The sequence below is a fragment of the Corvus hawaiiensis genome, chromosome 10 (assembly GCF_020740725.1).
Source record: "Corvus hawaiiensis isolate bCorHaw1 chromosome 10, bCorHaw1.pri.cur, whole genome shotgun sequence".
Lineage (NCBI taxonomy): Eukaryota > Metazoa > Chordata > Aves > Passeriformes > Corvidae > Corvus > Corvus hawaiiensis.
In genome coordinates this window covers 3,275,401-3,301,070 of record NC_063222.1, presented here as the reverse complement: position 1 = coordinate 3,301,070, position 25,670 = coordinate 3,275,401, and the positions used below count along the sequence as shown (strand labels likewise).

General features: G+C 45.7%; 2 protein-coding genes across 11 annotated transcripts in view; both read right to left on the bottom strand.

Annotated features, from left to right (window-relative positions):
• Positions 1–21: 21 nt before the first annotated feature.
• Positions 22–6,707, bottom strand: NME9 (NME/NM23 family member 9). Of its 6 annotated transcripts, none has more exons than XM_048314208.1 (8): positions 6,542–6,707; positions 6,073–6,190; positions 3,640–3,697; positions 2,963–3,066; positions 1,775–1,846; positions 1,221–1,337; positions 657–732; positions 22–112 (listed from the first exon to the last, which is right to left on the bottom strand). In XM_048314208.1, the coding sequence occupies exons 2-8, from the start codon at positions 6,103–6,105 to the stop codon at positions 108–110; spliced, it is 465 nt and encodes a 154-aa protein (XP_048170165.1). In that variant the 5' UTR covers positions 6,106–6,190; positions 6,542–6,707; the 3' UTR covers positions 22–107. The 6 variants fall into 6 exon arrangements, with proteins under 6 accessions (XP_048170165.1, XP_048170166.1, XP_048170164.1 ...); XM_048314209.1 differs by lacking the exon at positions 6,542–6,707 and adding an exon at positions 6,277–6,403 and having other exon boundaries at positions 1,801–1,846; XM_048314207.1 differs by lacking the exon at positions 6,542–6,707 and adding an exon at positions 6,277–6,400.
• A 957-nt stretch (positions 6,708–7,664) lies between these two features.
• The window catches only part of ARMC8 (armadillo repeat containing 8), a 63,690-nt gene continuing 45,684 nt past the window's right edge, over positions 7,665–25,670 (bottom strand). For 4 of the 5 annotated variants that reach the window (XM_048314302.1, XM_048314306.1, XM_048314305.1 and 1 more), the window contains 12 exons: positions 24,639–24,839; positions 22,625–22,720; positions 21,176–21,258; positions 20,805–20,886; positions 19,502–19,588; positions 17,391–17,483; positions 16,774–16,923; positions 15,036–15,131; positions 12,995–13,090; positions 12,461–12,533; positions 11,434–11,527; positions 7,665–10,162 (listed from right to left, as the gene is read on the bottom strand). In XM_048314302.1, coding sequence (XP_048170259.1) covers positions 10,129–10,162; positions 11,434–11,527; positions 12,461–12,533; positions 12,995–13,090; positions 15,036–15,131; positions 16,774–16,923; positions 17,391–17,483; positions 19,502–19,588; positions 20,805–20,886; positions 21,176–21,258; positions 22,625–22,720; positions 24,639–24,839 — 1,185 coding nt within the window. In that variant the 3' untranslated portion in view covers positions 7,665–10,128. Of the gene's footprint in view, positions 10,163–11,433; positions 11,528–11,984; positions 12,098–12,460; positions 12,534–12,994; positions 13,091–15,035; positions 15,132–16,773; positions 16,924–17,390; positions 17,484–19,501; positions 19,589–20,804; positions 20,887–21,175; positions 21,259–22,624; positions 22,721–24,638; positions 24,840–25,670 lie in introns of those variants that run through there. The other variant, XM_048314303.1, reaches the window with a different exon arrangement.

Below are 25,670 nucleotides of genomic sequence, written 5' to 3'. Positions count from 1 at the left end.
CGAGGGGCACGGAGCCGGTGCTGCTGCCACACGAGAGTCTTGTATTTATTGAAAAAGCTCGCATCTGCTCCACAACTGCGGTTGTCATCCCGGACCCGATGGGTGCGTCAGCCTCCGAGGAAAGGAAATGGACAAAATTAACAATAGGCGCAGAAAGGAGAGGCAGAGACCAACATCCCTCACGCCCCTTCAGCCCATGGTGCTTCAGCTAAACCCAGGAGGGTTTTGCTTCGATTCCCAGCATTCCGGAGCCTAAGATTTGGTATGCACAGGGCCAGGATGCAGCACCGTCCCAGCAAAGCCAAGAAAAAATGTCCCTTTTAGGAGAAGAGGCAAAAGCCTTTGGGGATTCATAGCTAATTTTAGACAAGGCAGGAGATGGTGTAACCAGATTTGGAACCCAAGCATCTGTGTTTTCTTTTGAAAACCACTTGGAAACAGAAAGCCATGTGTGGGTCTTCCAAGAGCCCTTGCCAGGCCAGAAGGCAAGGGGTGTCAAATGTAAGATAAAACACATTGGAAGGATAAACATCCACAGTTTCACAATGCCAGACACCCAAACTATGCTGGGCTGTTTATGTTCCAGGGTGACTCTCCCATGTGTGCTGATCTGTGCCCAAGTGGAGGAATGGCCCCTACACCTGTGCCTGCCTTACCTGTTTGTCCTTCCCGTTGTTCCTCCTGAAGGGGAGCCGTGCTTCCCTGCTCTCTGGAGAAGGCTCTGTCTGGCACCTAGCAGCAAGAGCACATGGCTGAGCCAGGAACATCCCACACACCGCCTCCAGGTGAGCCTGTGCCAGGCAGGCCCCACGCCCCACCTCCCCCTGAGCAGGAACAGCCCTCCTGCTGTCCTGGGCCAGGTCAGCTCAGCAGGGACAGCAGAGGATCTGCCTGTCCAGGCAGGGCACAGCAAGAGCGGGGGGAAGAGCATTCCCAGGAACAGGCCAGGACATGTCAGCAGAGAGCTGCAGGCTTTAGAGGCGCCTTAAGAGCACCAGGTCACACACACCTAAGGCAGTTTTGCTCCTCAGAAGTGTCATTATTTTAGACCACACACACAAAGCCAGGCCCTGTGGTAGTGCCTTAGGAGGCTGGCTGGGCAGGGGAGGGGATTCTTGCAAGGAAGTGGCTCTGCTTTAGAACTGTGCTGGTCCTGGGGAGCTGAACCTCTCCTCTTGCATGCACATCTACAGGTGTTTGAGGCTTTAGTGACCCATTACCACCACAGGCTCTCCTCCACGTTCTAAACCCTTCCTTTCCCCTGCCAGCTGTTCCAGGATGGTCTTCTGGAGCAATGGTGCATCTGCTCCTCTTACAACAGCCACTAATTCTCCTCCCTGGAAGGTGTGAAAAGCAAATCAGTCAACAAGTGCTCAGGTTGTGCTCTCTGGAGTCTGGAATTCCCCCCAGCAGCACATCACCCATACTATATGTACCAGGCCCTCCTCCCCTCAGAGCTGCTCAGCTCCACAGCAAGAGGGAAACCTTGGAACAATCTCCTTTGTGCTTCCTCATCAGTCTCAGGATGAAGCAAAGCAGCTTGTGAGAGGAGTGAGGTCCTGCAGAAGCAGCAGGCTGAACCTGGAGACTCCATAGGGCAGCACACTGCCTGTATAATTCTAATCTGCACAGCATTTGATCACCAGCAGATACAGAGCAAATAAAATTCCAATCACACGTTAAATAAATAAAATATCTTTCCAAAAGGACACTTGTTCCCACCAGCAGGTCATGTTTATTGCTATGCAGCTAATGGGAAAATATTTTCACTCACTGTATAAAAGAGAAAGACAGGCTCACATTGTCCTCTGTATTTTCCCAGAGCATCAATGGAATCAACTTCAGCCTAAAAGGAATGTAAAATAAAATAGGTGTTTCTAGAAAAGCATTTCTGCTCCAGAGGGATGCACAGGCAAGTGCCTGGACTCAGACACCCTCAGCTGGCTAGTACTCACCACCCACACACAGGAAAACACCTCTGGGTCCCAGACTTTGGGGACAAAATGACACTGGTCAGAGGCAGGGCCACAGCCAGCTCACAGCTCATTTCCAGTGCCTGAGGAGCAGGTAGATGTCACCTGCAGGAGCTGGAGCAGCGCTCCTGTGGGACAGGGATATCTATTCCCAGCAGCTCGCCTGGCTGAGTCCCAGAGGAAAAGCTGACAAGTGAGTTCAGGGCTCCTGCCCACGAGGACTGAGAGAAGTGCCAGGAGGAGCTGCAGTGGCAGCAGAGACAGGAGGGCTGAGCCATGAGGAACCTCACTGCCCTCGGCCCTGTCCACAGTGCAGAGCTGCCTCCAGCCAGGAAAGGCACCTGAACACAGAGTCACTGCCTGGCTGAGGCAGGGAGGGACTTGGGAAGGGCTCCAGTCCCTGCCCAGGGCAGAGCTGCACTCAGGGGTACAGGAGGTTGCTCAAGGCTGTGTCAGTTTTGAGCTCCTCCAAGAATCAGCTCTGCACAGCACTCTGGGAACCTGTCCCAGTGTCCTACACTCCCACCTGAATACTTTTCCCTTCTATTTACTTGGACCTTTCCCTGCTGCAACTTATCCCATTATCTCTTGTCCTGTTGCTGCGTTCCCCTGAGAGACATCAGTGTCTGCCTTCTCCATCCTCCCCCCACTGGACATCTGTCCATTTTCCTCTCCAGGGTGACCAAATCCAGCTCCTTCAGCCTCTCCCTGTACACCAGAGGGAATGTGTTAATGACTCTGTCTAATGTTACTTTCTTAAGTAGAAATCTGGAAAGAATAAAGCAGTTGAAGCCTGAAAATTCTTAAATTATATGAATTCTTATAGATATACCCAAGCCCCTGTATGTGGCAGGTTCACTCCCAGCAGCTGCAACTCCTGCACTGCTATGGTTTGGGCTAAATACTGGAAAGATAAGTGATTTCAGCCCTTAGACCTCAGCTGATTTCAGGGGACTGGGTATTTTAAGCAGTGCCAAATAAGATCTTACCACAGCAAAATGCAGGAGATTACTGCCAACTTCATTCCTGATTTTTTGGAACAGATTCACTACTGGTTTGCATGGGCCACACCAGGCTTGAAACACATCAACAACTGCAAGCAGGAAAATGAGTCAGAATGAGGTAAAAATGGGTCAGTTTAGACACAGACCAATAGGCCATATGCTAGAAGGGCTGGATTCAGCTCTGAACTGGAAATCCTTGCAAGGTTTGCAATGCTGCATGAGAGGACAGGATTACGTTATAAAATAACAAGCTAAGAATGATGTGGAGGAGTCCACAATGGACATGGCTGTGGCCTTGGAGGTAGCAGAATTCCCAGGGAAAACTGCTGCACAGAGGTAGAGCACACGAGGTTTTCCCAAGAGCCTTGGGAGGCAGGGCTGTTCCTCGTGCTGGGGACAGTCCTGTTCCAAGCAGTGGAGATTGGAGACTCCAGAAGCTCCTGGACCAGCACTGCTTGGATTGCATGACGACTGTCCCACATAAATGAAGAGGACTAAAACCTCCTACTGGTCTCACCTTGGCTAGAATATTTTTTTCTTCCATTCAGGGTAAGGGGAATGGAGAGAGTGACTAAACATCCTTAACACTAGTAATTCCTAACAGTGCTTCTGTCCTTCCAACACAGAACAAGAGCAATTCAGTGTGCTGACCAAACCCTTACCAATGAGTCCTTTGAGACACAGCATTTCTTCCCAAAGCTCCTGGCTAGTGATGTTAATCTGTGTGGAAAATTGAAAAACGCAGTAAAAGCCACAGTAAGTCACCAGGTACTACCCAGTTGCTGCAAACATATTGACAAATTGCTCCAGAGGGACACACCTGCCTGAAGAGGCATTACCTGAGCACTCAGGAATCTCCTCTGGGTGTGATTCTCTCACCTCTGACCAGCTGATCGGGATGTCTCACAAGATTCAAGGAAAGGCAGAGGGAAGGGGCAGCAGCATCCAGCCAACGGCAAGTCCTCCCCTGTTCAGTGGCACTACCAGAACAGTGGCTGCCTGGGGATCCCAGACTCAGTTTGCAGAGAATTGTTCTGGGGGTTGGCTGGTTGGTTGGTTTTGGGTCCCCCAAACTGGGACCCACAGCCCCTTGTCAGGATCTCCACCTGCCTGCCCAGGGCTCCAGTCGAACTACACCTCATTCAGGCCCAGTCCTCACAGGGTCTATGAACCACCTGATTCTCCAGCAGCAGTTTCTCACTTTGCCTGCACACAAACTCTACTGCTTTGAGATGTTTCAGCCTTGAGAAACTGAACTAGTAAATACACAGTTTCCATGATGTGTGGGCACTAGAGCAGGGTCTAAGGACCCAGCATGTCCTTACCTGAATTCCCAGCTGCTACCTAAAGACTTCCAAAGCACAGTGAACAGAGAACACAAAGTTCTAGGCTGGGAGAGGCCTGTGGAGTCCTTCACCTAATCCCCTGCACAAAACTCAGTGTTAGACCAGCTTGCTCAGGGATTGACCCTGTCAGGGATGCCCTAGACCATTCCATGTGCTGCACTCTATTATCCCACACTCCCAATGCTGTTATTAGAAAGGATATAATCCTTACCATCATCCCCATCTTACAGAATGTGCCCTTCAGTATGGACTTAGAAAAACACAGCAAGTTAAAATAAAAAAGGTTTCTTGAGAAATGCAAGACCTGGTTTTGTTCATCCTGAACAATGAAGATTCCTAATTCCTTCCTCAGTGGGTATCATCAACCCCAGCTACATTTAGACTACAATGGAAGACAGGAAGTTGCATCAAGGCCAGCTATTTCACAATAATTAACACCAATGGGCATTAAAGGGCTGTTAAAATCTCACAGCCAAGAATTCCAAGAGTGAAAACTCCATTGCAAATGAAATGCCATCTCTCAGGTGTTCAGAGCTGTGTCACTGGGGGTCACACAGGGCAGTTTCTCCAGGGCCTTGTCTCACTCAGGGCCTGTTCAGCACATGACCCCAAGCTTAGTTTTTTCAGAGAACACCCTCAGAACTACAAAATTTAATTATTCCTAGTGTTGGGACCACCCTCAGAGTGTTTCACAGAATGCTAATGAGTCTAAATGATTTATGACAGTAATTTGTGATAATGAATTTAGCCATGAGTTCAACCACCGGACTCAAGGACTGCTGGCACTCTTCAAGGTGCTTTGCTAATTTCAATGTCCTGAGGCTGCTTGGACCTGGCTTTTCTCTAACAAAACCAGAACCCTTCCAGGACATCCCCTCATGTCCTACACAGGTTCAGCTTTCATCTGCAGATGTAAAAAATCCCAGCTTTCCCTTTGCTGCCAAAGGTGCACAGTCTGGTTGATGTCAAGGTCCCCATCCCACAGGAACACAGCTGGACAAGCAGCAACAGAAACTATTCCCATCTTCATAAAGTGCCCCTCTTTCCTTCTTACACATATTCACATTTTCCAATTTAAACAGTGAATAAACAAGGCCATAATCTCTTTCATTCTTTCTCTCTTGTGAAGACTGAACTGCTTTCAAAATTCAGAGCAGACCTGTTGAACCCACTTTGGGTTTTCAATGTTTTTGCATAGGGAACTGCTCTTAGAACCCCCCTCTCCCCATGCAGTAGTTATAAAGCACCACTAGGTCACCTGTGCAGTGTAAACAGGGAGAAATTCCTCTACACATCACTGTGAAATAGATTTTTCAGCCTTTGAGTTTTTCTTGTACCTCTGAGCTTTTCCACCTTTACAGCAGTCTTTCTGAATACATGACCTGGCCAGAAATGCCCATCCAGGAGATGCACCAACTCCAGTTCTCTACTCCTGAATGTCCTCTGAGCCATTACCTCACAAAACAGAGGCATTTTGGTCCCTGACAGCAGCTAAACCTGTGCTAGGCCCCAATGGCCCCAGACACAACCTGCAGCAGCTCCCTCTGCACCGCACAGCCCTTACTGGGGACAGCTGTGACCTGCCAGGTCCTCCCACGCTTCCCACCTGCCTTGTGAGAACGCCTCTTCCCCACGAGGACCTCGCAGAGGGGCTTTGCCAGCAGAATCTGAGATACCCCAAGGCTGAACTCCATCCTTTGCCCTTACTGAGAGTTTACAAGCTCTGCTAAAGGCCTGGCTACTACTGACCTGCAGCACTAGCTCCTTTTTCTTTGCAGCCATCCTTCTGCAGGAACAGGGTCCTTTGAGCAGCCAAGCACAAAGCACGGCAGACAGCCTCTAACCCTGGATCCAACTGCTGGCCAACCTGCAGCAGAGAGAGAGCTTTTTACCTGTGTCTGCTGCTCCAGCCCGGACACGGCACCCACAGCATCGCCCCAAACCTAGGCCCACCTTTGCTCGCACCTCCTGCGAGAGCCGAGCTGCTGCTGCTGCTGCTGCGGGGCTGAGCTGCCGCTCCCTCCCGGGGCCTTGTGCAGCAGCTGGCAGGACCCCAAGGCTGCCATGGCAGCGCTGGCATCGCCAGGGCAGCGACAGCCCGGCCCGCCCCCGTGCCCGGTGCTCCGTCTCTGCCGGGAGCCCTGGAGCCGCAGGTGGAGCCTCCTCACCTGCCCGGCTCCCCCCGCCCCACACTCAGGCCCCACTCCAGTCTTCGCACCTGAACTGGGGGCTCAAGGCGAGGCGTGGGATCCAGGCGTGACCTCCAGCACGGAGCAAGGGTGTCCCCCTCCAACCAAGCTCAGTTTGGGGAGGTTTGGGGCTTTCTTTTCCTGTCTGCAGTGGGAGCGGGGCCCAGCAGCCCTCGGTGATGCCGTTTGGGCACGGCTGCTGCTCTGACCCGCTCCCTTCCCGCCCCTGGGCACACCCTGGAGCTGCTTCTTGGCACACAGCACACGGCGGCTGCTGGCTCCTGCTGCCCACCTTCCTCCTGGCTGAGGATTCAGGTTTTGGTACATCAGTGGCCCCAGAATGTCTCTTTTTAGGGAAATCAGCCTGCAGAAAAGCCCTGATGATTTTGACCACCACTGAAAGTTTGCAAACTGACAGCTCACATTGTGCTCACATTTCAGGATTACCAAAGAAAGCCCTTTTAAAGCCATTTTCTACTCTTCAAGAGCCTAATCTCAGGCACCTCAGTTATTCCTGTGCCTGCTGTGTCACTGCTTCAGCAGTTTTGTGGAGGCACTGCAATGGGTAAAGTCTGTAAAAATAAACTTTAAAAAAATGAGATGTTAGCCTTTAGAAGATCCTGGCACAAGCTGCTTCATGCAGGCCACTTAGCTTCTTTCACTACCAAAATGCAAAGCTGTGACTGCAACAACAGCCACAGGATGTCTCATTTGATTTTCTGTGTGGGAGAGACAGTCCAAACGTGGAATGAAGGTGGTGGGGAGAGCCGAGGGTACCACTTGTCTGACAGCTGGTGTCCCAAATCCCCTGCTCAACTATTCACTTTGTAGCACCTGTAACCTCTGCAAGAAGGACTCATCACTAGACCCAGAGATGAAGAGAGGACATACTTATCAACGTCCATCAGGATGGCTTTTCAGCAGGGAAAGGGCCCAAGAACAGCAGAAATCCTGGTGATTCATATGATGTCCAGACAAACTTTGCTTTGGTTCTGCAAGCAACCCTGGAATTCACAAGCTGCTGCTACCTCTTTAAGTTGGGAAAGACTCTGGGTGACCAGGAAAGTCTCTGCCCCACTGTGAATCTTAGGCTGCAGAGAAGCTGGCACAGAGAGCTCATATTTCTTCAGGAAGCTGAGAAAAATCTAGATGTTCTGGTAAAGTTCTTTTTATTTACAGTATTCTTCTTATTGTACATACCTATAGCAACATCAAAAATTATTCACAAAGCTTAACTGAGTGTAAAAATGTTCTCATCCAACAGTTTGTCCTCTCAATAGCTGTGGAAAATGTCAACTGTTCTCATGAAGCAACAAGATTGTCTGAGCATTGGATTTTAGTTTTTCTGGCAGAATTTTAGGAAACCACCTCAAAACTTGTAGAGATACTTTTACTCACCTTTTTTCTGAACACCTGTAGGCACCAAAGTTCTATAGAATCAAACTCAGATTTGCTTTGAGAAATGTGAGTTGGGGAAGGATGAGAAGAAATACATAAGAACTCGAGCTCCTAAACACAGACAGAATGGAGCAGGGAGATGCCCACTGGACATTTTGCATTTACAATACCTGCCTCAGAACATTTTTCTCAGTTCAAGCAAAAATATATTTGACTGAATTTTATAAACAGGACTTCACTTCTGAGGTACTGAGATTTAACAAGTTCTCACGTTTTTACTTTCCCTTTTATTCAACCCCCAAAGTCCATCATGAAACATTTGCAGAAGGACGTTAAGAAACTGCCAGTCACTTACTGCAATGCCTGGGGAAAAAGTGTCAGGTGCTCACTTTTATTTGTCTTTGAGAGTGGAAGAAGTTACATGAAATGTAGATATTCTCCTTTGCAACCAAGTGATAACAGTTATCTGATACACAGCACATTCAAATTCCAGGCCAAACTGTGGTCACATTTTCTGACACAAAGAGTTACCTTGGAAAAAAAGTAAGGCTGTCATCACAATTTGACCTTCTGATTAGAAATAAAAGATTTAGATAATTATCAAAATTGGTTAGCAAAGTTACAGACTTTTCTTGCTGCAGCCTTCCTGAAGCTCAGTGTAAGAGAAGAAAGATTTGGTTTAAGACACTGGCTGCAAACTCTAGTGCCTGTTAGTGCTATGTAAATACAGTGTCTGGAGAGTCTGACTATGAGCTATGGTCTAAACTGAAACCAGAAAGGAGACCTGGGCAGAGAGTCAGAACCCTGAACTGCTGGAGGAGACTGGGAAGCCACTGGGCTCTGCCATTCCAACCTCACACAGTCCCCTTCACCTGCACTCACGTCTCCCTCTGCACACTTGCAGGCACCATTTCAGGAACATACAGACAGTCAGGGCTTCTGGATGCACTCACACCCCACCAATTATCCAGCAATCTAAATCCATGCACGTGTGTATAGCTGCATATATACAGAAAATCTGTAGCAACATTACTGAGCTATAGAACAAGACCAAACCCCCAATTTTTCCATCCCTTCCCCAACTTAATGCACTCAGTTGATGTTTTGTGGAAATAATTTGGAAGTCACTTAACTATTTGTGGAGATAAAGGATGCAAAACAAAAGCAATCCCTTAATCACTGCTTGCCAGCTCCTTCTAGTCTCTGGAAGGTGTAACTTCTGCAACACACTGTTTGCTCTGCTGACACCAGTGATCAGCAAATCCTTCTCACCATGAATAAGCCAATCTTTCAGCAATTAGCTGAGCAAGTTCCTGGCTGGCAGAGCAAGAGCTTATTCCTGCTGATCTTGCAGCCACCTGCTCCTTTCCAGAAAAGCATCAGTCATGCTACCCCTGAAGTATGGGCTTGTTTTCTAAAAATGTAAAGAAACCCAAACCCAATCCAGCTGTCCCATTCCATGGATTTGAGCATGTCATCGATACCAGGTGACCTTGTATTGTGGCAAAGAACTCTTGGACCTTGTCAGTACAGAATGTGCTGCTTGGAACTTGGAGTCTATTGTCTCCCTCTATTTTTCTCTTTAAAAAGGAAGTATAATGTAAGTTAAGCTGAAGTTCAGAAATGCATATATTTTACTTAAAAACATTCATCTGTTCAAAATTCAAAATAAACTTTATGGGATACAACAGTTTGGTTCTTTTTTTTTAAATAACATTTCATTCAAACTGTATATAATTCATTGAAGTATTCGTACAGCAAACAATGGTTAACCCTTGAAAACCTGTAGAAAAAGATTTTCACACAAAAAAAAGGAAAACCAAAAGTGAGGTCTCACACCCACACACTCAGCCCAGCACACACACACACTCAAGCACCCACGCACCCACACAAGGCTGCAGCTAAAGCAGAGAATTGGAGGCCCAAAAGGAAAACAATGACTGATTGTTCTATCTGAGAGTCCAGGTAGCTCAGGAAAAAAAACCCAAAAAACCAAAACAACCCCCCCAGAGTCCTCTGAGTAAAGAAACTACCTCAAGAAAATTCTCAAGTGCACTGGAGACCTGATCATTCGAACTGTTTCTGCAAAGCAGCTCCCTGCACCTGAGAAAAATGCAGCCCAAGGTGACTTGTGCAAATATAAGGAGTCAGGAGTATCTCCTGCTGTTCCTTAAGTAGACATGAGGGGTGTCCATAGATTCAATTATAATGTCTTTGATCATGCAAGGTACTGCTGGAGTGCTGTCTTCGCCCTGCAAGAAAGAACAACCCATTAATTACAGGAGTCTGGCTTCAGCAGCAGCAGCAGCTTCATGGGCAGGCCCAGAGTGTGCCAGCAGAGAGGGAGGGAGGATGGCTGAGGAAAAGGCTCCCTCACTTCGGAAGGACCTGGCCCATGGGGCAGAAATGCTCTGTGGGGCTGTAACTGTTAAAGAATCCACCTGGCATCCAAGGATAACCCGATCTAGCCAATGACACTGGATCCCAGCACCAACTGAGGCACTCCCAGCACGGTGGGGCTTGGGATGTGTGTTACACACACACCTTCCAAAATCCCTCAAATGAACAGTCACTGAAGAGCAGTTGCTTTCTGTAATACAGGTGTACCATGAAAAGCAGGTCTTTGAGCTGAGAAATCAAGGAGAGTCAACTCAGAACATACTAAAAGCACATCACTCCTGTCAGGAATCCTGTAGGAATCCTGGCCCCACTAAAAACATACAGTGAGGTGAGAGGGAGGAAGAAGCCAGTCTAATACTGGAATTTATGTCATCTAACATTGTGCAACATTTTTGTTACGACAAAAACACCTCCCACCAGTCTGGGGTTACAGTTGCATCATCACATGGGCTAATTCTGAGCTTCCCCCCACCTGCAGTGAGAAACTTAGCTCTTCCTTTGTCCCCCACAGCTCCCAACCTGCTACCATGACCTAACAGACTTTTCCAGGAGCTGATACAACTCATCAACATGGAAGATTATTTATTTGTTTCTTCCCAGCTTCCTGCTGTGATCACAAGCCATATTAGCTCATGGAGGGGGCTGGTGTGGCAGTGGTGGGATATCAATATGTTCCTGATTATCACTTTCAGTGCTGATACTCTGGCACAGATTTTAAGATGAGAAGCCCTAACTTTACTACAAAGATGTCTAACACTAAAACACCTTTCATAAACCCAAGAATCTCAAATTTAATGCATTTTAAAAACAACTGTGCAGTTTTGAGTTGTGTTATCTGTCTGTGACATCTTCCAAAAATCAGATTTTCTCCTTTATTTCATGGAAGAAATATGGGCTGTTGCTCACTGTAGGTGGGATAACTGCAAAAGGTTAACACAAAGCCCCAGAAATTGTCAGTAGCTGTTTTGGTTTTACACGTTTGGGAAGCAGCCAGATGATCTCTGTGGATACTAACACAGGCAACAGCAGAGGTGTGTGCAAAGTTACTGTTGGGCTTAATTAGTTGAAAATAATTTAACTGAGATTAACAACTGTGGTGATGCTGTATTATCTTCATACTCACTTGTCACACAGATTTGGATCTGAGGACTGACTCAGTTTATGTAGAATATCTACTATTCCCATGTCTCGGAGCTTGTCTTGGCGCTCCTGTGAACCTGCAGCAACAAATCACATTGTTGGGAGTGGCACCAGCCCAAGTGTCTGCAGGACGGCAGAGAGGAGGGCAGCAGGAACCAGCTAAAGGAGGGGTAAGGAGCAATGTCCAGCTAGAGCACAGCCATGGAAACTCCCTCAGCTCTGCCTGCTTCCCCACGGAGCTCCAGCTTCTTTTGCTGTGCTCCGTGTCCAAGTTTAGAGCCAAGAACATCTTGAAGGCAAGAATCTCTATCCTAAGGTATCCTGATTTCAGCTGTTTTATTCTCATCTCTGTGATTTCACAGGATTTGGATGCAGAGAACATTCCCCTGGCGGTGTTTCTGAGCCTGACCTCTGCCTCTCCTCCTCTCACCATATTCCCCTGAGCAGCAGCATCCTTCAGCTGCCTCCTGGTAACCTCCCCCTCTCCCATGCCATGACTCTTCTCACCCAATGCCTTATCCATTGCTCCCAGTTCCACCCACAAGTCCTTTAGCTGGTTTCAGCCCAAGCCACTCCAGCCATCCCATGCTGTGGAAAATTTCTTTGCCAGAAATCCCCTTCTAATCCATTTATTCTCTCCAGTGAACCTGTTCCCTCCAACAATGGGTTTCCATAGCCCCTGCAGGACCTGGAAGCTCTTAAAAGAATTCTCTTTCACTCCAATTGTTTTGAGACTTCACAGAAATGCTACAGGTGAAAACCTCCCACTGTGTCTCTGCAGCTCCTGTTTATTGTCACTGTGTCCTTGTGTCTCCCCCAGAACAGCTCCTTGCAGTCTCCTCTGTGTCTCCTGACCACTCCCACGTATTCCATCCTACACCTATAATGATGTTTCCCATTATACTTTGGACCCCATTGCACTGTGCACTGCAAATATTGATTGCTGAGCAACAAAAGCTTTTTGATCAGGATAGTAAGTTGTCTGTGCATTAAGAAGGAGGGTTTCTTACCTTCCTCTTCATTCCATATGAGATTAGATATACAGAACATGGCAGCAAGCTGTAGTTTAGCATTTGAATGACTCTACAGAAAAACGGAACACAAGTTTAGAAGAAGAAATTCAGAAATTCACAAGGCTTATATTTTGGCATTCATCATGTAATAAGATAGCAAAGCTGGGACTAATTCTTATCTACAACTTCTCTCAAAGATAGGGCCATAATATAAGGCACTTGAGTAGTGGTCAATCACTTCCTTCCAAATATTTACTAACGTCTCCAAGATATGCCTTTGCCAAGTTCATGAAATGTTTTCCATGTAGATGACGCCCCTGTAATGTTTTTATGGGAAATAAGCCCTGGATTCTCCTTTTAGCCAGTTCCTTTGTATGCCTCTGCCATACAGAACTGCACTTATGCCCCACTGGTTATATGGAAATTAAGTGCATGAGAGTGAACAATTCACAAAACAAAATCCTAAAGCACTTTCCCCTTATCATTCCTGCAAAAGACCAACACAAATCCTTTAAGAGAAATCCCCCCTACCATGTAGTATTTGATTTTCTGCAGGATGTCATCATTGGTCATAATCAGTTCTTTTGCTGTCGTGCCATCTGCTATATTGGCAAGGATACACAATGTCTGAAAGAGAGAAAAACTGGGAAGTTATTTGGCCCCAGATCACATCCCATGATTTATACAGCTTCCCTGACAGCTCTGAACTCGAGACAAACAATTCCTTTAATTATTTTAATATCTTTAATCTGGAGTTTCCAGCTTGCTCACATCCAGGGCCAGTGCCAAGGAGTTACCAGCTGTGGGGAGCAGCTCTGGCCAAAACCACTCATTGCCATTTTAAAGTGAAGAGCAGCACTCATTAATTCATTGCAAGGAAGAACATTTTAAGTCTCTTATAGAAATCTGTGACATATAGGAAAGAATAAATGCCCTGGAATATAGAGCAGTCTGTTCTTCAGCAGTGGCTGGGGGGAAAGGAAAAACAACAAACCCCAACCATTTCCACCCCGTTCTTCAGATCAGGAACAGACGAGACAGAGGCCCTTCTGCTGATCTGGCAGAGCAGTAATTTGGTCTCAACAAGTCTAATCACAGTTGTCACCTGCACAGGAAACTCCAGCTACTTCTGCAGCTGGTTATTTCTTGCAAATTAGAGGAGCCATCCCACAGGATGCCCTTGAAGCACCCTGGCACTACCTGCACAGAACTTTGACTGGCACAGCCCCTTCCCTGGCTCTCAGGGGCACCAGCAGATGCTCCACAAGCTCTTTCCCAAAGAGCTCTGGAAGAAGACCATTTTTTCTGGACATATTGGGAGGACACTGGAGCACGATCAGCACTTCTATGGTGCTTGTGTCTAAGCTGCACTGCACTGTGTCAGCAGCTGCAGAGACTAATTACTTCCAAGCTGCTAATTACATCCTGATGAGGCCAGCAGTGACAGAGACAAGCACTGTCCTGCTGCAAGCAGGGGGTCTGGTGTGCAGACAGGTATTACTGGATTTTGAAATAAGAGCCAGCTGCACCACAGGGACCAAGGAAGAGCTCAGTGGATAAAGGCCCCAAAGCCCATATTCAGCCCAGCCCTTTCCCAGAGCATTTCCCAGGTATGCTGGTTCTCTTGCACAGTGATGGAGAGGCTTGGCAAGGTAAATAACCTGTGGCAATAAAGGCCATTCCTGTCACCACAGCTTTATCAGGAAGACCTATTTAGAAAGACACACATGGTTAATTCTCAGCTGTTTCAGATCCATGGTGTCACTAAACTTGCTAGCAAGTCTTTGGGGATTGTTTTTTGCTAATTTTGCACTTAAATCACCAAAGGAGGCTTGTTGGCCTTCAGCCTGTCCTTCCCTGAGCAGGGATTTAGTCCAGCTCTACTCCTACAGTCATTTCCTGTGCTGTTTGCTGCCCATATCCAACCCAAGCCAAAGCAATCCTCTGGCATCTCCCACAGCTTCTTGCTGCCCCCATCCTCCCCCACCACACCCTGTATGAGGCTCTCCCACTGCCTGTCCTGTCTGGCACAAGAGTTATCCAGCCAACTCCTGCTCACCTGTTCCCTCACTGCTGCTTCAGCACCCCCACAGCAGCTGTCCCTGTACACTGGTTCCAGGATGCCATTCTCTGCTGGCCATCTCCTCTTTCCCTCTGCCTTTCCTCTTGCAGATTCCTTTACTTAAGTTTTCATTTGTCAGGGTGGGTCCCTCCCCACTTTTTCCTGAGCTCCACCAGGATGCTCTTTGCCCTGCTACTGCTTCTCCTTCTCTTCCTAGTGCCCCCTTCCTGCCATGCAATGGCTCCAATTTAATTCTTCTACCTTCACATCCCTCCTCTTCGCCAAACCTACATTTGCAAAACCAATCTGAATTCAGTTCAAACAATACTGCAACAATCCATTAGAAAGAAAAGCATTCTTGTAGGTACTCAAGGTATTCATCTGACAGATCTCAGTAAAATATTCACAGCACATCATAATCCCAAACAAAAATGACATGTTGTGAACACTAAGCACTCTTTGCTCTCTTTTATTTTATTCTGCCAAGACAACACAAAACAGAAACGGTACCTGCTCTTTGACTTCTATATTGTGCTCCCCTTCCAGAATGAGGGTCACTGCTTGCATGATTTGCTTCCCATGAGTGCTCATTATGTAGTCTATGTGCTGCCAAAGCAAGGATGAAATACAGTTAGTGTAACTCCCCAGACATGAAGGGACATTCCTGCTTGAATCACTCCAAGTGAGGAGCAGCAACCCTGCCCACCGAGCACTGCTCCCAGTGAGCTCTCCCAAACCAAGGATTTATGACAGCAGAAACACTCTTCATGTGAGCCTGCTCTTGTCTGAGAGAGCATCATACAGGCCTCAGTGGTGCTTTCCCTGTCACCTGCAGGGAAGATACTGCTGTCCCAGTTGCATGGAGGCCAGGCTGAGGACTGAACCCTGCTGACCCAGTGTGATGCTGCAGTTAGAAACAGCCACTTCTGTTCTGATAACCAGGGGGTAATATCAGAGAGGGGTGAGAAAACAGATGTTTCTTCTCTGGTGTTTGCTACTCTTGCAGGGACACTGTGCCCAGGTTCAATAGCCACATTTCCAAAGCCTGAGAAGGGACAAAGAAATAAGCCAGATGCATTGCTTATTGTCTGCGAAAAGTGCCCTAAGTTCACAGGATCACAGCTCAAAGGTCACTTGATGACAGACTATAAACACTAGAATATAAGAGAAAAGATTAAACAAGATCTACTGGATTAACTGATACCAAACCTCAGGAGTGGCAGCAAATAGGCACCAGAGGTGACCAGCACACAGCACACTATAATTCTTTAAGACCTCAGGGATTCTTGTAGGACTTCTTAAAATTGCTGCTAATGAGATTTCATTGGAAAGCTGCTGGATGAGTTATTCTGGGTAGAGGCTGAAAATGCCTGGTTCTGGCTCTAAATCCTACCACAGGAAGCAGTGAAGCTGGCACATAGCTCCAGATGGAGAACACCTTAAGTGACAATGAGAATTGTCAGGGTGAATTCAATGAATGACTGGCTATTAAATATTTTTTCACAGTAAGACAGAGCTAATTTTCTATGAAGGTTATTGAGACTCAATGAGTACAAATATCAGAAGATTTTTTACAGTGACCTTTTTATGGTAGAAACACAATATGTGATAAATGCACATGGGTTTTTTCCCCTCAAAAATGTTGGCTTGCCAAATATTTGCTACATGTTTTCCCTCTGTTCTTCACAGGGAATTACCCTTTTCTTTTTCTCCACAAGTATCTCTCTCCCCCTCTCAAAAACAACTCACGGGCTTACATTTTCCAACTATTTTATTTCGGGGGGTAAAATGAATGTCTGCATTTTGTAAGTGCACAGTCCCACAGCCAAATGCACAAAGCCAGTACTATCTGTGTAGCTGGATAAGAAGTATTTCAAGTGCCAAGGAAGAAAAAACACAGGTATCTCTAAGACCTGGACCTTTCCATACACTGACTCAACGGTGCAACCCTCAGTGTTGTTCTGGACAAGTTTCACAGAGAAATTGCTATGAAAATAATGTTGCTGAAAGCTAAATGCAATGGAATTGAACATTTTAATTTAATGTCTAGCTTTAATAATAATTGCAATGTTTTCATGGATGCAGAGAATTCTTTCAAATGTTTTCTCACACTGATTTACACATTTGGTTACAGATATTTGAATAAATCCAAGTGGTGAAACAGAAAAATAACTTGTCTTGCACAGAAGTGCTGCATTGGCTGCATGATTGATCAGCTTCCAGAAGGTCTGTTTGCAGCTCTACTTACTGGGCGAGTGGAGAGAAGATTCCTGAGCAGTCCCAAAGTTTTCATCAGAACATTTACATCGGAATCAGAAAGCAACTGAAACAACTGCTCTGTGCTCAGACCTCGCAGGATGTCTGACTTGATCTTCTGTTCTGCTTGAAATGCCATATTCTGAAACAGACACACTTTTTAATTGATTTTTTTTACCTGAAAGCCTGGGCTTTCACTCTTTTAGTAGACTATTCCCTACAAGAATATATCCTTCCTAAATTAATCTTGCAAAAAGGCTGTAATTTATGAGCAACTGCTACACAGTGAATTCCATTTCCACATTGTCTTACACCTGACCTGGTTATTACCTGCTTTTATTTGCCCCCTGGCATGCTACTGACTCTACTTAACTGCTTCCCTGAATGACCTTGGCAACAAAATTGGTACCAGAACTGAAGAATTTATTTTACTTTATGGACTAATAGATGAAGTGTTCCAGGCTGATGCTGCTTTTCTTCTGCAGTTCAGTGGAAAGACAAGCCAGATTTCAATTATGTCGTTTTTAATAACAAGTTCCATGAGATATGTTCACAAACTTTTTAAGGAGCACACTCACAAGTGGTCCTTCACTGGGGTGTCCTACTCACCATCAACGCCCAGATGCCGTTCACTCGCAAGGCAAGGTTTTCACTCTGGGTTAAACTACACAGAAGTTCTATGGCTCCTGATTCTAAAATAGGCTGAAAGGAGGAGGGAAAAACACATCTTTACAACACTACTTAGACTAAGTGCATAAATGAAAACATAAAAAATATACTGCTTGTATCTTATTCTTGAGCTTGCAACATGCCCAGGGCACTCACATGAGCTGGCCATGCACACCCCATAACCATGACCACTTAAAAGTAGGTTTTTATGAAAAAAAGTCAGGACAAGGCAACAGCTGCCTTCTCCTACGTCTCTGTGTTTGTAGAGACACAGATGCACACACATTTATGTGTGTATATACCTCATCACACGCTGCTGTGGTATTGCACACACATCTGCCACACCCCACAAGCAAATGGGTTTTCCTAGAAACTTCCAGCTCAGGACTGCTCTCCAAAAACAATCTTCCTTCAATCACATCATTTTGGGTAATAAGAGGGATATATGTCACTGTTTAAAAGAGGTTAAGGACAATGAAAGCTACTTGACACCGTGCTTGACATTAAATCTTTGTGTCCTGTAATCAGACCAAATGAAAACCCAGGACAAAAACTTCAGCATAATAAAGAAAACTGTAGACTTCTTGACTGAAATACAAGAAAAATATCAATCCATGCACTTTTCTTTCACACTGATTAATGTACTGAAAGTGAAGTTTGGAACAACTGCCTTCCTCCTGGACTGAATTCACTGGTTCATCCAATGAAAACAGGAATGCGTGGAAGGGACTGGATGCTGCAGGAGCAGCAGCAGTTTGTGCCCAGCTCACCTGGTCCCAGGTGCTCTGCACTGCAAGAACCTGCCAGGGATTTCACCACAGTCCCAGGGGCTGCTCCACGGCCACAGCACTGGGAGACATTCCCAAACTGGAATGACCCAGCTCTTCACAGGGTACAACACAGAGCCACTTCAGCTTTGCTCATTTACTGCAGTGACTGGTGCTTTATACACAACTTTCAAAGTATTATGTAGAAGAAAAAGGCGCTATGTAAAAAAGATCAGGTGCCTTATAGAGGCTTTCAAACCTAGTACTTCTAAATACTCCTTCCCCTTACACAATCAATTTTCTTTTGGCAATGATGTTTTCGACATGAACCGTGTATCCTGACAGAAAATCCAGTATTTCACTCCAATTTGAAGTGGAAACACTACAAAAAAAACCCAAAAAAACCCCACAAAAATAAAACCAAAACAAAACGAACCAAACAACAACAAAAAAAAAACCAATAAAAACCAACCAACCAATAAGAACAAAAACAACCCCAAAAAAACCCAAAACAAAAACAAAAAACCCCAAACAAAAACAAACAAACACAAAACCTCAAACAAACAAACAAAACAAAAACAAAATGAAAAAAAAAACCCACCTGACCTGCAGTCTGCTAAAGAAAGCCCCATGGCCAGTGAACTGTGCTTGGCATTATTTCAGTTAGTTTTCTGTCTCACAGATATGATTGAAACCACCAAGATCAACTGATAATTTGGTAACCCAAAGTGCCCTGCAGGATCCCACATACAGCACAATCTTGCAAATATTTTCTGTAATTACAAAGTATTTTAGACTTGGGGAATTGCTGCACTGCTATGGAGTGTTGATCTGTGGGTATGATCTGTATGAAATACAGACTCTGCAGAACCAGATATCCTGTACTGTTCATCTGAGAACAATAAAAACACAGGACTCAGCTATGCCAGCATTTTCAGCATTACAGTAGCAGTAACTCTCTAAGACAACAGATCACATTGCAAATAATCAGTGTGGTTTCTTCTTGCTTATGATCTTTTTAGATAATAGTGTTTTACAAGTAAAAAGAAAATGACAAAACTTCATGTCTACTTCTTTTCTTTGAAGACCAAATTAACTGTCACAGCAGTGTAAGCAGATGATTTTTTTGTTCCCAAGCTATCAGTGGCACAGGCTCTGTAACATCACAGCTCTGTGACATGTCACAAGCAGTGCCTGCCAATTAACACACCTTTATGCTAATTTATCCACTGTGTAATCTCACTTCAGGCCATCCCCTCTCCCTGCTGCTGGCTAAGTACTCACCTCCTTGCTTGGAGAGAATTCCAGAAGAAGATTGCATAGCGTGGAAGATGCTACTACAAGAATTTCATTTGGAGCATTCTGTAAAACCTGCAGTCACAGAGGGGAGAGAGAGGAATTCTGTCAGTAGGATGATGAAGAGATCACTGAAATGGAATACCTGGAATTATGCTGTAGCTGGATATTCCAAACTTCAGGAGGTGCTTTGATGCTAGCAGTGCAGACCCAGACATGATGCCCATCACAGGACAAGCTGGAGCAATGCATTGTTTCACAGAAGGCAGATTTGAGAGCTTTTAGTCCAATTCAGTAGAAATCAGTGGGGACAATCCCTGTGTAAAGGACACATATGCAGAGGAAGCTCCAGGAGGAGGAGCCTTTTCAACCCCTCTGTACCTCATGCTCAGCACAACACAGCAAATTTCCTCAGGAGCACCCCCTCAGAGGAGCATAGCCTGGGACAAGTAATAGTCCCTCATCTCTGCGTGGATCTCCAGCAGCACCAAAACATCAATTCCTAAACCAGGCATGTTCCTCCCTTGTCCACTACTGCCAACACCACCTTCTGTGCTCTGGCCATTTCACTTCTGAACAGTCAAGTCAAGCTCACTTCAGGAGATTCCCAAGGGTGTCAATACTGCCCAAGCCTTCAAGCGTGCTAGCAGACTTGGTCTGTTCTCCATTTTCAAGGTCTAAAGGATGTTGAAACTGAGAAACTGGTTTATTTATCTCTATCTATGACAGTGACATTACAGGATGAGAGATGACATATCTTGCATACTTGCATCTCACTTCATCTTGAGGAAAATTGCACTATATGATAATGTGTCTTTTTAAAGGTCTTTCTGAGCTCTTTGACTTAAGTTATAGAATCTGCAATGAGATGTAAGAGGTAGAGAATTAGAGGAGAAAATGCAGATCTAAATTCTCTTGCAGGATTCACAGACCAAGTCTGAACTGTGCCATCTAGTCTGAGTCTGAGATTAAGGGACATGTAGTCCTTGTAGTGTCCTGTGTGAACATTGGGAATAATTTAGCTTCACTCACTGATCTCAAAACCCCCCCCAAAAACAATAAAGAAAAAAAGGAAACAAAAGGCCAACCAAAAACCAAGCATGAACCACATGCTTGCTGCTGTTTGTTTTTGTTGATTCATGGCTCTCTTAGGAGAAGGCCATGGGATTTTGATTTCTAGGTAATTTGTATCATGCTTCTACAGCAAGGCATGCCAACTGAACAGACACCCTGTGCTCCCTGAATGGACCAGAACACTCCAGGCACCGAGACCTGCCTGTTCCTCACTTACCTTCATTAAAGGCTTCCATACAGCATGATCCTGAAAACTTGTCCTGAGCTGCTGGACAGAACGGGACAAACTGTGCAAACATCTGGAATGGAAGAGAAACCTTCCCTGTGAGACATGCACACCCCCCCAGACACTGCTGTGCACACCCTGCTGCTCCACAGGGATTACTGAGCTGAGAGGCGGGCAAGGAGCAGCCGGGGAACAGCCCGGAGAAAACCCTGCAGCAGCCCAGCATAACTGCCCCTCTCCCAGGAGGGTTCCCAGCAGCACAAGTGAGTTCAGAGTGGCTCTCAGGCAGCCAGCAGGAGCTCTCCCAGGGGCAGCACACACAGTGACAGACAGAGGCTCTGCGTGGACGAGGACGGGCTCACCTGACTGCAGCCAAGCGCACCTTGATGCTGGACTCGGACAGGCCGTTAACGATACGGTCCATCATGTTCTCCGTCTCGATGATCTGCGCCAAAGAACTCGGGTCAGTGCACAGCTCTAACAGCACCCATGGCTTGCTGGGCTTTTGGCTGCAGCATTTTCAATGTTACATGTAAAAACTGCAGCTAAAACCAGCACGCCACACTCTCTTGCCAGATTAAGTGGGAAGTTTTGTGTATCTGCAGACAATTAAAAATCTACATGCTGTGTTCCACTCCAGCTTTTAATCATCAAGGAACAAGAGGGTGTTTTATACACATATATATACACACACACATAATATACATGAATTACCCTTAATGTCATATTAAAATGAAAGTGAGCATGTGTGAGTGCACACAACATACACAAACTACAGATCAGAGACAGGTTGTAGAACTGTGGGGATAAAAAATATCCAGTGGCTCATCTGCCATATTTAGACAAGGCCAGCACAAGTACTTAAGACCAGGATAAAAGGGAGTTAATACCCAGATGAATTATGGATTTTGCATAATAAATCAACTTTGGCATGTACACACCCACTGCTTATTAAAAGCTGTATAAAAGAAGGATCCTCACTATTAACTAAAGCAACAAAAGAGGAGTTTATGGGGTTGAATTTTGGAGATCCTGCGTGGTTCCCCACTGATAAATCCTCTTGATGTTAACTTTTCCCCCTGTGGTTTCCTACCCCCTTCCTTCTGCTTTTCTCCTTTAACCAGCAAATAAACTCAGAAAACATTCCTGTCTCCTGCACTTGCTACATGACACTGCAAATCCATGATTAATTTTTAAAAAATGCTCCTTTTAATCATTCATTTATTAAGTTCCCTCCACTTTCCACACATTAATTTTTAACGATGTGAGTGCTCCAAGCAGCCAGTCTCTTTGCTGTGATGTTTAAATCACCAACTGCTTTGTTATGACAGTGCAAGGCCCTTTGGTCACTTGAGAATCAGGAAACAAATTCTGACTTCGTTTCCCAGTATGAGCAGACTTTCCAGGGTTTATTGCTTTTTAAAACATTTGTTCTATAATAAGATAGATGAGAACAGAGGTGTATTATGTCTCTCAGAACACAAGTTGCAGAAATTTCTCATCTGCCACAACAATATTCCTTATGAGTAGCCAAGTACCAAAAATGCTGAGAGACAACTTCATGCGCTGGTCTAGTTCACCACTGTGAAGACGTTTACAGAACTAAACGTTACTTTTGGCATACTCTGATAACAAGACATTAACTTTTGTTCCAATTCCATGCATTCTGAGAGTTTATATTAATGGAGGAGAGAGAACCTTCTCATTTCCAGCTGTTTACACCGTAACGGGGCAAACCTCTGGGGGGTGGGAATTGCTGCCTCCAGGTGCCCCTCAGGCTGGGCGCTCGCCCACAGCCTCCCCAGGCTCACCTTTTTGCGGATGTCCTCGTCGTTGGCCCCCAGCGACGCGTAGAGCTTGAAGGCGGCCTGGCGCAGCTCGTGGGCGTGCTTCAGGTCGTGGTCCAGCTGGGAAATACAGCACAGGCACCAGGCTCAGCCACCAAAGCAGCTGCACTGGGATATTCTAATCTGTTCTAACCTGGTGCTTATCCACTCTCTTTGTCTGCCACTCCAGAGGCAGCCAGAAGCACAAAGTGCTCATGTCCACGTTTACCAGCTAAATGCAATAACCAAAGTTAAGAATAGGGTTCATTTCTCTGCTGAGTTAAAGAAGACAACTTTGTCTTCAATTTGAGGCCAAAACAAGGTTAGGACACTATCAAGACTGTATTCAGGCAAAAATTATTCTTATCTCTCAAGAGAAACTTACAGGAACTAGCCAGAAGGAGTGAAAAAACTCAGAGAGAATCAAGGGAAGTTTTAACAAGAGAACTGAAGCAAAAGCAGGAGCCAAAGTTGGTCTCTAAATCTCAGGCTGTCCATGTTAAGGAGGGTCAGGTTGGATATCATGGAAGGTTCTTCCCCCAGAGGGTGCTGGGCACTGCCCAGGCTCCCCAGGGAATGGGCACGGCCCCGAGGCTGCCAGAGCTCCAGGAGTGTTTGGACAGCGCTGCCAGGGATGCCCAGGGTGGGGGTGTTGGGGGGTCTGTGCAGGGCCAGGAGCTGGGCTGGATGATCCTTGGGGTCCCTTTCCAGCTCAGGATATTCTGTGATTTTATGATTCTATAATTAATGGGAGCACTAAAGGCATCATAAAATAGTGGTGGTTTGAGGTTGACCCTGCTTGGAACAGCAAATTTGGGCTCTCAGATCTCCTCATGTTCTCTTCACTGAGAGTAATTCTGTGACTCTGACTGCCCTCAAAGCTCTGTACACCAAAGGGTTCTACAAAACAATGCAATCTTCAAAGTCTACACAAAATGCCAGGAAAATACCAGTATAAGGTAGCAAAGTGCTGAAATAAAAGAAATGTCCAAAATTAAGCTCTATGAGTAATTCTCTCCAGTGCAGCTATATTGGAGCAGAAGCATTATATAATTGTTATAAATATTTTAAGCAGACAAGTTCTCTGTTTGGCAGATTCCTCACTCACTCCTCACGTAGTTTTACCTTACAGGGTGCAATTCCAAGCACTCTGTCCAAAGCCAGCACCCTGGCTGCTCCTCCCAGCTGGCTGTTTCTACAGACTTACTGCACACTCAGAGCACTGTCATAATATTTACAATTGCCCCACTCACTTTTGGAACCTGATCATATTTTTGATGCTACAGCAAACGTCCATAACTCCTCAGTAAGCTGCTAAACTTCTTTTTACTTAGTTTTTTATACTGTAACTAATTTCTTTTATATTTCATTTGCACTTTTACATAGAATTCAAGAGGCTCTCTATGCAGAATTAACCCCATTCTATAAAGGTCAGGGAAATGAACCTATCTCTTGGGCCAGTTTCGGAAAAAAAGCAAAACTCTGTAATCTATTTTTTTGGGTACTTTCTAATAATCAGACTCAGTAAGACTCCAAGGTACATGTGGTCTCTGTTTATCCAACCTCTTGCAAGTGCAGATAACTCATAATACACAACAGTGCACGACACCCACATGTTTTTGTGCTTTAACACAACAGAACCCTCTCTGAACTTCAGATTTTCCACAAACCTGACCTAAGAACTGAAAACAAATCTCTCTTCAAGTGGACTATTATCTCTTATGAAGCTGAAATGTACTGGTTCCTGAAGGCAAGATGTTTAAACTTAGAGGATGGGAAGACCAGATATACACAGTTTGAGTGTGGATAATGAACTCTTCAGAAAGCAGTGACTGATGCTGGGAGAGCACAAAAGAATCAAGTTCTGCTGGACCTCTGGTCACCTTTCAATTGAGCATCTCAGGCATCGGGTTTAAACAGAACTAAAAAAGCCCATCCTGAGGCCATTTAGTTTTGGTTTTGCCCATTCTCAGAGGGTCAGAGCAGGGTCAGAACACACCCTCTTGATGTCGGTGATGGCGCTGACGGAGCTGGGGTACTTGAAGTAGTCAGCCAGCATGACGATGAGGTGGTCGGTGATGCTGGCCATCCTCTGCAGCTCCACGTCCGTCTCGATCAGGTAGGCCAGAGTCTCTGCCCCCTCCACCCGCTCCTCCAGCAGTCTGTCCTTACTGCACATTCGAACCAAGCATGGCAGAGTCTGCAGACATTAACAAAAAGGAGTTTTGAGTGCAGCTACCTTGATAAAGAAACTCCAAAGCAATGAAAGAACTGTCCTACAGCAATGCTCAGCATTGTTCTTTAGGTAAGAACTTCCACACACGCACATTTCAGTGGGTGTTGCTCAGGCATTGCTAAGTGTACAATGGGCTACTTTCAAACAACTTCTCACACAGCCAAAATGATGAAATGTTTAGAAGTGACCATGGACAAAGCTTGACAAAACCTTAAAAAAAAATCCACTCAAAGGTTGGTATTTGCACAGGCTTGTTCTTATTACACACCAGAATCAAAAGTACCCAAGCTGCCCTCAAGAAGTACTTGACCCCTCCTGCCCTTCTGTGATCCAGGATTAACCAAGGACAGTGAAGTTAGAAATAATCTCAGGGTTCCTTTCCCACACACTGGCTGCCCAGAGCAGGAGGCAAGGCAGCAATACTCCTCAGCAGCATATTTGGTCAACCAGAAAAGCAGCTAACCTGGAATCCAGGTCCATTCTGCCTTCCCTGACATCTCCCCTACCTTGGCTACATGACAACAGTTTTGTGACACCTTCCCTACTGAAACATAAAAACCAGTCAAGTCGTTCTTTACCCGAAGCTCAGTGAGAAGTACTTAACTCTGGAAAGGCCAATTCTCCAAGGGCTGGGACTCTGCTCACTTGAGCCTCCCCAATGAAAATGGATGAGGAATAACACTGAGGTTTGTGCTTATGCAATGCCACCAAGTTCAACAGAATTACTCTAGCAAATGTTGCTCAGAGTTATGTTTTGGGGACCTGAAGTAACATTTAGACATCTACTTGACTGTT